Raw genomic sequence first — 12,246 nt, 5'->3', positions numbered from 1 at the left:
CTGGAGACAATCTTGGACTTAAGCCTTGTAAAAAATAAAATAAATAAATAATAATACCCTTATGCATATACTTTCATTGTCTCGCGTCAAAAGCCGGGAGACAGAACAGCTTTCTCAATGGCTTAATAGTTTGCACAAAAAATCTGCAAAACGTGACTTTTTGCAGACTTTTTGTCTATCTCAGGAGACTGGGTCACACTGGTCCCAGTTCTACATTGCCAGAGTCATCAGATTACACACTGTCTTCCACTAGGTGCAAATAGCTATCATAAAATGCTGAAACACTACTTGGGAGGGCGCAAACAGCTGGGCTCTCCAGAGTCAAGACTCACACGGACAAGCAGCAACAGGAATGGGGGTGGGCTGGTGAGAAGACTATAACGGAAAGGAAGGGGGGCATTCAGTGCATTACAAGGTGCACCTGAATGTGCAGTATGTGTCTCTCTTATTTAGTTCTCCAAATTAATTGGGGATTTCCACCAGGACACGACTCTGATCCACCCGAAATCTACTTTACTTGACTAGGGAAACAATGATTGATATTCACACATGATAAAACAGGCAAAACTGTTTTTTTTCTCTCCAGATTTGTTCATGAATGGTATGCAACACATTGGATATAGCAACATGTCAAGACCACACTATTCTCTTTTCAAAGCTCTATCAGATCAGTAGAGCATCCCTCATATAATCCTGGAAATCCCAGAGGTGGGACAAGTGTGCAGCATGAAATTATCACTGCTTCTGCTAGCCTCAGGGCAAAAATAATACACCAGCACTTTTTCAGAAGAAAGAAGAGGTTTTTGGTAGAAGTGGGAGAAAGTGACTTTGTACAAAGACATACAGAAGAATTTGAAGGGAGAATATTAATGCGAATTTGAAAAAAAAAATCCTTAAATGCAAAATTTTCTACTCAACTAATGTCTTACCAGCTCTTTAGAAAAAGAGTCTTAAAAAAATCTCCAAATGTTATTTTTCCGCATACTACTACTACTTACCACATATGACTATATAAACATAACCTTTTTTGGCAAAAAAATAGTTGTACATTAACTATATTAAAACTATATACTATAGTTTTATTCCCCAAAATATTCCAATACTAGACTGATATTGGAGTTACAATATTTCCCTGTCTTTTATCTTTGAATATGGCCAAACTCCACGCAGAGGGACTACAAGATAAAAACTAAACAAAAAAGATTAATATTGCTAAAGTGAAAATTTCTGCAAAGCACTTTGCTGACCCTGTAATACCCACCCCAATAAAATCCAGTCAAGATGCAGCAACATAAAGTCGACACAAAGGAGGAACAGAAATATGACGTTTCCTTTCACATGTGTGCGACCATCCAGAGTATGAAAATATTTGGCAGGTGGATTGTGAGCTTAGTGAGACTGGCATGCTAAGTTTCTTCCACCAATGTCTTGCTTCTGAGAAAAGGGACTTTCATGGTTAATCTCTACTGTCATCAAAGCTGGAATAACCACCATCGGGGCTGCCAGAAGGAGAAAGTTGAAAAGGCGCCTTTTACTTTTCTCCCATCACTCACCCTTGTAGGGATTTATTGTTTTAAAGACCCTTAAAACCTTCATCTCTTGATCTTTTTTTTTTAAACTATGATTTCTTATGCTTTCTATTTTACATTTACCAACCAGACACATCTGCGCTCCGTAAGGGCTTTGAACCAACAATATTTTTTTTTAGGATAAAAGACCCAACAATGGTTAACAAAAAGCAGATCAAAGTTGTAACATAGTAAATTGAGGATCACTAGGGAGACTGTTGCCAGTATTTGCTTGTTGCCAAACTTGGCCTATATAAATGCATCTATAACAAAATAGGATATTGCTAAAAAGATCATTTATTCTAGTAATTACATTTAGAAAGAAGATGCAGACAGACTGTGACAATGCTAAGGCTTTAAGGAAGCCTCAGTTGCTTTAATAATGGCGTATGACTTGTTGTTTTGTTATAGGTCTAGTGTCCCATAAATTTCATTACTGCAAAAGTATTTGATGGGGTTTTGGTCAGGCAGGTAAGCCAGCCCAATTAGCATGATATTCTTGTTGTCATCGATTAATTCCGATATTTGAATCTTTGGCAGTTTGAATAGATGTAAAACACAAACAGCATCTGGATACAGTTTGTCAGCAGAGGGAAACAATAAGTGGTCTAATATTTGCTGGTTGAAAGCTACTTTGACCTTGAACTTACAAAAACACGGTGAACCAACACTTGCAGATGAAATGTGGACACACCACGCTAGACCTCAAGCACCTGGTCCCAGTACGTCTATGTTCCATGAGATCCTTATTTTGAAATGAAATAGAAAATGTACAATCTTAGGGGCTGCCACAATTAGAGCAGGAGAAAGTAATGACTTTCCCAATAAAATCTTTGCATTTCCATGTCATAGCAGAGTGCGTGGCCCCTTGTCTTGTGCACAGTGTAGCAGTATAAGGCAATTTGCCTGCAATGGGTGATGGTACTTAAGTCAGTCTCTGATCCAATTTCAAGACTGAAAAGACATTAGACCACCAAGCAACAGGCTGGTCCTTTTTACTCCTTAACCCAGATAAGACACCTCAGATGTTGTCTAAGGGTGAGTAGTTAAACACAAGAAATAGAACAGTTGTAACCCATGTCCGTGCTACATCTTAAGACTAATTCCTCCAAATGAACAGAAATAAAGGCCTGAAGAAGCACTACTTTGTATGTAATGAATTGATGTTAGTGTCAAGTTTTGACTTGAGTTGCTAGACTAAAATAAGTCTTATGATTATGTTCTTATTTGTTGAGATGAACTTGTACATCAATCAGCCACAGCATTAGAAGCAAAAAAATGACAAAAAAGACTTAACTAATGACTCTCTTATGGATTATTGTCAAGTCAGCAGTTTTCTCATTGCTTGTGTAGGCCGTGGCATAGAATCGCTCTAATAAATGATGAATAATGAATTAAAAATGTATTCACTGCTTAATTATTATTGATGCTGATGGATAAGACATGCATCTATGCATTAAGACATGCTAAGATTATTTCTTTCTAACCTAAAACTAGCTAGTCCTCAAAAAAAAAAAAAAAACTAAACATAAAAGTAAATAAAACTTGTGTTATAGGTACTTCTATAATCAGTTGCTTTTGGTGAGATAATGTTGTGAAAATACGTGTTTATAAAAACAAAAACATGGTTCGGAGCCTGGTATGGGACATGTGGATATTTTGGGAGCCTTATCTTTATCTTTCCCCTGAAGCTTTAATATCTTGGATTGCAGACAAATAATTGTAGAAAAATTCCAATTCCCTTTGGATGCAATGGCCCACTTTGTCCTCACCAACATCAACCGTGAGAACCACATTTATGGGCGCTGCAGCTCTTCATGGCTAAATCTTTTATTTGGAACTCCTCTGAGGAGATACACACGTACAGATGAGCAAGTGTCCCTTGAGATGTGCCATTTGAAACCTCTAGTTTCAAAGGGCATTTCTCAGACACAGCAGTGGTTTCTACAAATCTAAACATTACCAGAATGACTCAGGCTTTTAATACAGTTAAAGACAGAAAAGTGCCAGGCTGTGGTTAAAGTGAGTTATATTATTATGTTAAGAAATGTTCCTTGTGAAAACAGAGAAAATAATGTGTATAGGATTTTTAGACTAAAAGGATCATACCTAAGTCCATAAAAGTTAAGTTTTTTTTTATTGGCATAAGAGGGCTCAAATAATACTAGAGGTCGGCACACTGACTTACCAAATGTCATTCTTTCAGGATTATTATTTTTTGTATTATATCACATTTTTGTCAGACAAAGACCACAGTGGTCACTGTTAAAATTAGGCCATGCTTCTGCACAAACTAGCAAAATAAGTGTAAAATTCTCTTCAGCAATGCAATACATGAATGAAATTACTTTTATTAAGCTGAGGAGGGACGCCTGACATAAACTAAATTGTCTTATCAAACCACCAGAAAAAAACAGAAACAAAACATGCAGGTGGTGCTTTACACCCTTAGATGGGATTAAACACAGTTTATGGTTTCTGAATGTACATTACTTTTGTTCTGAAAAGTTTGCATAGACAAGTGACACTTCTATAAGGTGTTTCAGCAAATTTCCACTGATATTACCTCGCGTAAACTGCTATTTGGGGAATACTGTACCATATAAAGTTTTCAACGTTTCCATTGAGCTGCAAGTAATCCAGTGCCTAGTATCTATTAAGCATTTCTGGGTTAAATACCACTTTTCTTCTCTCAATTTACAAATATAACTGCGATCTCACCCTGTTTTCTGATTTACTTTTGATTAAATCTTAGTCTCTCACTTTTTCAGATGAAAACCAGAATGGGTTGCTAACTTTCTTGTTTCTTGATGTGTGGGCTTCAGCGTGTTTGTATTATCACACCATCAAGACCAGTTAAGTTTATTTGGATCCCAAACTTCTGATTTTTTGTAGTTCGGGGAGTGTGATTAAAGCACTCCATGACAAATGTAAATGCTGCCAAAACCTAAACTAAATCAAGATTGTCCCAGAGATGCACTTTCAGTTCAATGGACCTCTTGACAGATTAAAAACAAAACAAAACAAAACAAAAATTAAGTTCGCTTTGCAGCTGTTTGTTATCTATTCTGCCATATTGCAACTTCAAACTTTGATGTATTTATGGTATTTTATTTGATATGGAAACACGAAATATCACATAATTGTGAAGTGGATAGATTTTCAAACCAGTTCACATGAAAAAGCCTGAAAGATTGGGTGGCACATATATTCAGGTGTAGCCAGTTGCTTTGTGAACACACCTAATTAGTAAATAGAGTCCAGCTGTGTGTCATTTAATCAGCCTACAACACAACTGTTCTCTGATGGTTTCACAGTTTAGCTAACAAACATGAGAACAAACAGCACAACCATCCCAACTAAATACATCACAGTGTGCGGATGTAAGGTGAAAAAGTTAAATAAAAGTTCCTGTATAGTTCTGCTAGGTAGCGCATATTCTCCCTTCTTTCTACCCGGCAGAGGCTGCAACCTGACTCTGTGCGTGTTCAGACTCACCATTCCCAGGCATGTGGACAGTGCCACTGAGGAGTTGACCCTTGACCTCAGCGACCCCTGGTAAAAGCAGTGGTCGTCTTGGTGGTAAACCCTCAGGCTCTTTGTGCCGTTTCTTCCCAGGACCTGAACAGTGAAGCCAGGTGCCATCAGGCTCTCCGAAGCCTCCCTCAACTCCAAGTGGAAATCCTGGCCCAAGCCCCTGAGCTGGAAGTGGACTGCTTCGCGGCTGCGTCCAGTGTCTGGATGTTCTGCACCTGAAGTCAGGGATCGACGTCGTCTTCTACGCTTATGATGGGCGATTTCATGAGAGATGTACACACCTTGGTGGTTAACCTCATATGGGGTTACTATTTCATATTCTGGATGGAAAATAAAAGAGGACAGGAACAAACGGGGAAAGAAAATTACTTATGCAAAATTGTATAAATATTGAAGCCTTTGAATTAGAATGCAATCTAAGCAACTGCACAAGTATCCCAGTCATTTAACGACAGTGTTTACTCTTTGGACATAGAGAAGGGGTGGAAAATGTTTTTGTTTGATTATTATTCAAAAGTCCAGACTTTTAAGGAAGCCTTGAAGCTAAACAAGTAAAACACAATTTAAGAAATATGTGGCAATATAAAACTTGTTTTTTTTACTCAGTGAGAGAGGCCAAATTAAGCCCAAATATCTTGGATGTTGCCATAATGCCATAACAATTCAATAGATTTATGATGTTGTAAAGGGAATCTAAGCATAAAAAACACAATAATGATCCAGTCCGCTTAAAAACAAAAATGTTCATGTTCTACTAATTTATACTATACAATCCCCTAAATTGCTATGTTGGTTAATGTTGGTGAAATGTCTTATATGTACAGCAGATTATTGCAAACCAATGCCATTTGATTAAAGTTTAAAATATTGTAATATTTTCACAGAATTGTGTGTTCAAATAAATTTTGTCTGTCTAGTTCTACATTTATTTTAGAATTGCATGGATACAAGAACTAAACTTAAAAGTCCCTGTGGCATCAATGCTGATAAATCATTCAGCTGCAGCAGCAAAACGAATCCAGTCTATGAACCTACCACCTCCATGTTTCACCATGGATGGTTAGCATGCGAGTATCGTCGTTTTGATTTCCAAACACACCACTTAACTCGCTATATACAAAAGTGTTTTTATTAACCTGAAAACAGACAGAAATGAGAGCAGTAGTTTTTCTGTAATTATGGGGCATTTGTGTGTAGATGTTTTATGAGAGAAATTAATACAATTTGGAATAAGGCTGTAACACAACAGAAGGTGGAAAAAGTGAAGCGCTCTGAATACTTTCCAGATGCATTGTAAATAGGCTGACACCATGAAACTGGGTCCATGCCATTACTAAATCAACCCTAGGTCTTAACAATACTTCCAGTCTTATATGGTAGGCTCTGCCAGTATGATTGGTATATAATTTCACACAATATCCTTTTTCACATATGCATCTTTGTTTTCACACTTGGTCTGTTTAAACTCATAGGACCCAACTGCCTACCTAGCTACTAGAATATTTCCTTTTAGATAATCTTGAGTCAAAATCATTGAATATAAATTCTGACCAATTCAGTTCAATATTAATAGCTTTGATATTCAGTTTTTTGTGGGAAATGATTCAGAAACGACTGGAATGCAAAAAACACTTTTTTAATTCCTTGGCAAGAATGAAACACTTTTCTCCTAAGTCTGTGCTGATTACAACAAAGTGAACATTGTTCTCCTCGCTGTACTTCATCTAGAATAAAAAAGTATAACATATTTTTTCCCCATTTCTTTTTTATGTTCTCCTTGACCTTACTCGTATATTTCTGCTGGCAGGGTCAAGACATAATTACAAGTAAAGCAGGCTTTTCCGAAACAGACCCCTCTGCAGAATGTGAGTTATGTTAGATTTTGTGTTTTACTGCATTTCAGGCTGCATAACTGCAGGTTATACAGAAGCATGGTAGGGGGTCACAAGCCTGTCCCCTCAAACTTTTATACACACAATAGTCCTCTGGTAAGAGAAACTAATGGACAGTTCTCCAAAATGTGATGATCGCTTGTAACTCCCTTAAAAGCACAAACCTCCCACCCCCCAAAATAACAACAGTTCTATTATTAATTGTAGCAGAAAGTTGCAATTTAAATTGCCTGGTAAAAATATTCCTACTCTGTAGTTGTAATGTTGCATCTACAAAGTTCAGAGTAGTTAACAAGGGTTTTATGTGGTTGACCAATAGAAAATGAAGCATGATTTTGATTTGGGAGGTAAAAGATTTTTGGTTTTGAAATAAAAATCAATTTCTAAAGCCCACTGTTCATTTGAACAGCACAGTTTTAAGTCTAAACTGTGATACACCCTCATCATGAAGGTCATGTTGATGCAGTGAACCATATGTCATAAAACAATGTTCCAAGTTTTGGATGTATAATACAGTGTTCACCAATCATTTAATATTTAACAAAGGAAAGAATGCTTGAACATTCAACTCTTGAAGAGTTGGAGAGATCAACAGATCTTGTAGAATAACAAGAGGAAAGAAAAGTAACATTGAAAGAATGCCATAGAAATCAGTTTGCCACCAACCATTGGGGGCAATGCAGTCATAGGACCAAAGGTACTTTTAAACTAGACCAACGCTAACATTTTTGCCTTGCATGCAAAGTGGGACAGCAAGCTAACTTGGCAAATCACCCTGACATGCCTTCACCATGTCAAGAGTTTTCTTCAGTAAGGAAGAAAACTCTTCCTTACTGAAGCTGGTCAAAGTAAATGGTTGAAGAGATGATTCTAGTCACAGAGGATACTGGAAGAATAGCTGCTAGGGAACGGAGTGGAGATTCACCTTCCAGTAGGACAATAATAACAACTAGCAGCTAAAATGTAAAGGTTTTAGATCAAAGCTTTACATTTGAGCTAAACCTCTTAGAACAAATGTAGTCAAGATCCTCTTGACTACAACAGGTCTAGTCAAGACTCTTGTACGCATTGTAGTCAAGACCTCTTGTGTGCAAGAGGTCTTGACTACAATGCTTAAAAGAACTCACTATTGACCTCTCTTACAAAAACACAAGAAAACATGTTGAAGTTTGTGGTTAGAACATGACAAACTGTCACAACAGTTAATGTTCCAAGATGTTAAAACTTCTGCAAGATATTAGACACATTATTACAGTGTAGCATTGATGGAGTCATGGGTCATTTTGTCAGGTTGAAAGGCAATTTAATAATAGTAATCTTGAATGTATTGTGAGTTACAGTCATTTTTTGGTCATGTGCAGAGTGAGCTGCTTTAATAGTAAGTAAATATAGTCCAGACACATGGTTTGGCTCTGCAGGTTGGTAGACAGTGTGTCATCACAAGCAACGCGACTGACTGGGGATTTGAACTTTGTTGTGCGGTCCATCTTGAGGCAGTCGTAAAGATCTTGCCCACAGAATGAACAGAACATCCACTCTCATTAACACATACATATATTTTAAGCACCGTGCTTTGCGTAGACTGCACCAGTTTCTAGCTACAGCTGAAGGCAACCATCGAGTCTTTAAGTATTAGCCATTGCAATTAATCTGTTTGTGTAGAAATGCAGCGATTAGGGGTAAGGCATGTAGATGTAAGCAAAAATGGATCCTCTCAGTCACAGCTTTGCCCTGCATCATTAGCACAGGCGCACATACACAGCCATATGCAGACACCCCCTCTTCTAGTTAGCAGTCCCACTCCAAGTAAAAAAAAAACAAAAAAACAGCTGCACTGACCCGTGTCTGACAATACTCAAACAAAGAGTCTGCGGGAAAAGTGCACACAGACACAGAAGGTTTGTCTGCTGACGTCTGCTGAACTGAGACAAGATCTTGCAGTTTGTTAGTGTGTTGGTTTAGTGAGTCCTGACGGTCATTAGCACTGATAAAACAGTGAGCAGTCTGACTTAAAGTCAACACCGGTGTGAGCAGTGAATTTATATCCCCCATTATAATCCATCGTGTCAGTGTCAAATATGTTGTAAATGTTTGATATAGATGAACATCTGGCATGCCAATGAAAGCATAATGAGGAAGTGGAGTGTCACACATCGAAGTGACAATATAATAAACAAACTAGTTCTTTAAAAAAAAAGTAGACTCAACTTTGAAATCCAAACTCAAAAAGCAGATGAAAATGCTTGCTTACACTAATAATTAGATAATAGCTAATTAGCTATTAGCTAACCAGTGCATTGTAACCTTTTCTCAGATCTTTGGTACAGATTAGAAGTCTTTGGGTAGTCTATTCTATAATTTTAGTTAACATGTCTCGTTTTATTAACTTCATTCATACAGAAGGTAAATCATTTTAATCACTGAAACAATAATGCGGATAACAGAGATCAGCTGCTGCAGCAGCAGACACTGGCTATTTTCTGCCAGGTTGTGTGTCGCCTCCCTGTGGTGAAGAGAGGAAACGCGCCGCACAGGTGAGCGGTGACTCAGAGATGCAAGCAGCAGCGGAAAGACTTTCTTGGATTCGGACACTGCAGAAAAGCTCGCTGTAATAAAAGTATGCTTGCACACGCACATCACAGCACGAAAACTAACATTTGGGATTTAATCAGTCAGATATTTATTAGCTTTAAACACCTGACCTACCTGTGTGGAGAGGCAAATTAAGCGACCGTAGAACCGCCGAGGCACCTTGATATCCTGCACGGTCTGCACCATTATTCAGAAGCACGCTCTGCGAAGAAAAGGGCGAGTGAGCGTGTCTCCCGGAAACCTACTGGTATGCTTTCAACAATTACATTATAATGTGGTGACTTAATAAGATCTGCAGACATGTGCGTACGTGCGCTAAAGAGATAATTAATCCGGTGCAGTAGACTTACTTTGCTCGATGTGACAAAGCAGATGAAGCACAAAATCAGCCACCGCGTCAGGGTTATATCTGCTGCATGAAAAAGGCGCAACAAAGCCATCTCTGTGGATCACCTTTTTGTGTATATATTAAGAAAAAAGAAAAGAAAAAAAAAGACTCGGGAGAGCTTCCAGCAGCTTGAGTTGAGAAGTCAAACAACGGCTGCAGCAGTTTGTTGAACAAAGCATCAACCAGTTTTAGATGTAGTCTTTCTTAAATGAACCACTTTGGTATCCATTCCTCTCCAAGCGCAGAGTCCAGATGAAAGAAGAAAGTGCATGAACTCAGGTCCTCTCCCCTGTTAAGTCATGTTTCCTTTTCTCCCAACAACAATCATTCCCCCCCAGTCTCCCTCAGCACTCACTCCCTCTGCCGCTCTCCGTGTCTCTCGCTGCCCAGTGACCCCCTGCGGACCACTTGGACTCCCATAGAAATCATGTGATTGTCATAAATATAGGCCGTGATTCTTATTGGCAATAGCAGACTTCTATGAAAGTCGCACTGAGCCCTTTCCTCAGTGGAGTCTGCCGAGGCAGCACTGAACGTAACAGTGTGTGTTCAGAGGAGTGAGCGCAGGGGGTGGTGATAACTAGACTCCGGCTTGCAGCCAATCACGTTTGGCACCTGCGTTTGTATCGATCGCTCCCGCAACTCATTCTTAACAAACGGCAGTAACTGATGGGCAAAAATAACAATAATAAAAAAAAATGTCCCTGTATCCCATTAAATCAGTTGGGATTAAATATAATTGAATATAATTGTGTAGATGACCTTCACCTCTATGACAAAAAAAAACATTTGCCATGATTACTTGGTGATATGCATGACCAATCACTGATAGCCTACCGTTTTACTCAGAAAAGAAGCTGTTGTTACACAAGATGTTCCTAAGATGTTTGTTTTTAACTTCCTGAGCATGTGCAGATGCATTAATTTGCTTTCTATTAGCAATTAAGTGATTTATCAATATTGCACTGAGCTAAAATCAATGACATTCATTTCCATATTTAATTGCAACTGAATATGTTAATTTATTTATTTCAGTACAGTGTATTTATCTAGTGGCAATTCACAATAAATATAATTTTAAGACATTTTACTAGATTAATAGATACAATTTATTTGCAGAAATAGGTCATCTGATCAGGTCAGTCATCCAGAGAAATTCAAATTCTCCTGCAAGCTTGGTTACAATACAGTGCAGTAAAATTTTATTTAATGCCAATTTACATACACACACACGCCCGCACTCGCCGGGTCAGTTTGAATGGCTACCTGCTGCAACGGGACTTGAGAAGCCAGAAAGGACACACACACAAAAAAATAAATAAACACAAGAAGCAGTGTGAGTTCACTTTCTATGTTAACAAAAATCTACCTTGCAGTGGTAGCTCCATGTAGTGGCAGCTAAACAAACTACATGCAGTTTGTGGCTACTGTAACTCCTTCAACTGCTTTGTCCACAATAGAGACAGAGCTACAAAGGAAATGACAAGGCCAAGTGCACCATTTGTATGATCTGATATCAGCAACACATTTCAACAAAGAAATAATGTGTAACACTTAAATGCAAAAAAGGAAAACAACTTCAGGAACATTGCACAGATTGCAACGATTTTTGCAGGAGAAAAAAGTAGCATCTCTTGTAACAACATACATTTAGACAAAATACATGACGTTTTGTCAGTCTCCTCAGATGAGGTAACATGCTATTTGAAATGGGCTGCACATAATTATAAAGTACTGCACTACTCACATTGTGTTCAGAATATAAACTCAGGTCCTGCCCCTGCCTGAGTGAGCGAGTGAACATTTCAAACTCAGCAACTCTCACCATAAACTTTCTCATTTTGACTCCGACTGGCACAATCTCCTGCCTTTGGTGTAAAGGAGTAACTGCAGTAGCAGAAGCACTTCAAAATTCCTGTTTTTTACCACTGTAAGGCCAAGTTTACATGATCTATCGACAAAAAAAACGACAGCATGGTCCCTGCCAGGCAGACTGACATTTTGTCTTGTGCACATACTGATTTAAAAAAAACAAAAAACTTTTTTTTCCCACATTCAAGGTGAAAACTAAGAAAATCTGCTTGAGAACAAAACAAAAAGTAAAATGTCATTTTATAGAATTTAATTTCCATCCTTTACCATCTATTAAGGTGAATTTGATTATGCAGAAATAAGAGCTCAGTAGTTCTAATAGAATCCTTCTGGTGTTTGCTCATTTGCTGAGATTTCAAAAGCTTCAACTGGTTTTATTGTACAAATACAGCATATT

The 12,246-nt window shown here is 38.1% G+C and overlaps 1 protein-coding gene across 1 annotated transcript in view; it reads right to left on the bottom strand.

Moving 5' to 3' along the window:
* The window catches only part of adamts16 (ADAM metallopeptidase with thrombospondin type 1 motif, 16), a 48,381-nt gene extending 37,889 nt beyond the window's left edge, over positions 1-10,492 (bottom strand). Inside the window, exons 1-3 of the mRNA XM_028007607.1 lie at positions 9,940-10,492; positions 9,704-9,791; positions 5,067-5,425 (exon numbers count right to left, since the gene is read on the bottom strand). Coding sequence (XP_027863408.1) covers positions 5,067-5,425; positions 9,704-9,791; positions 9,940-10,029 — 537 coding nt within the window. The 5' untranslated portion in view covers positions 10,030-10,492. The remainder of the gene's footprint in view (positions 1-5,066; positions 5,426-9,703; positions 9,792-9,939) is intronic.
* Between the last annotated feature and the right edge of the window lie 1,754 nt (positions 10,493-12,246).

This window comes from Xiphophorus couchianus, chromosome 3 (genome assembly GCF_001444195.1).
Source record: "Xiphophorus couchianus chromosome 3, X_couchianus-1.0, whole genome shotgun sequence".
Lineage (NCBI taxonomy): Eukaryota > Metazoa > Chordata > Actinopteri > Cyprinodontiformes > Poeciliidae > Xiphophorus > Xiphophorus couchianus.
Note: the sequence above shows the minus strand (reverse complement) of the source record. Positions and strands in the feature narration are given on the sequence as shown.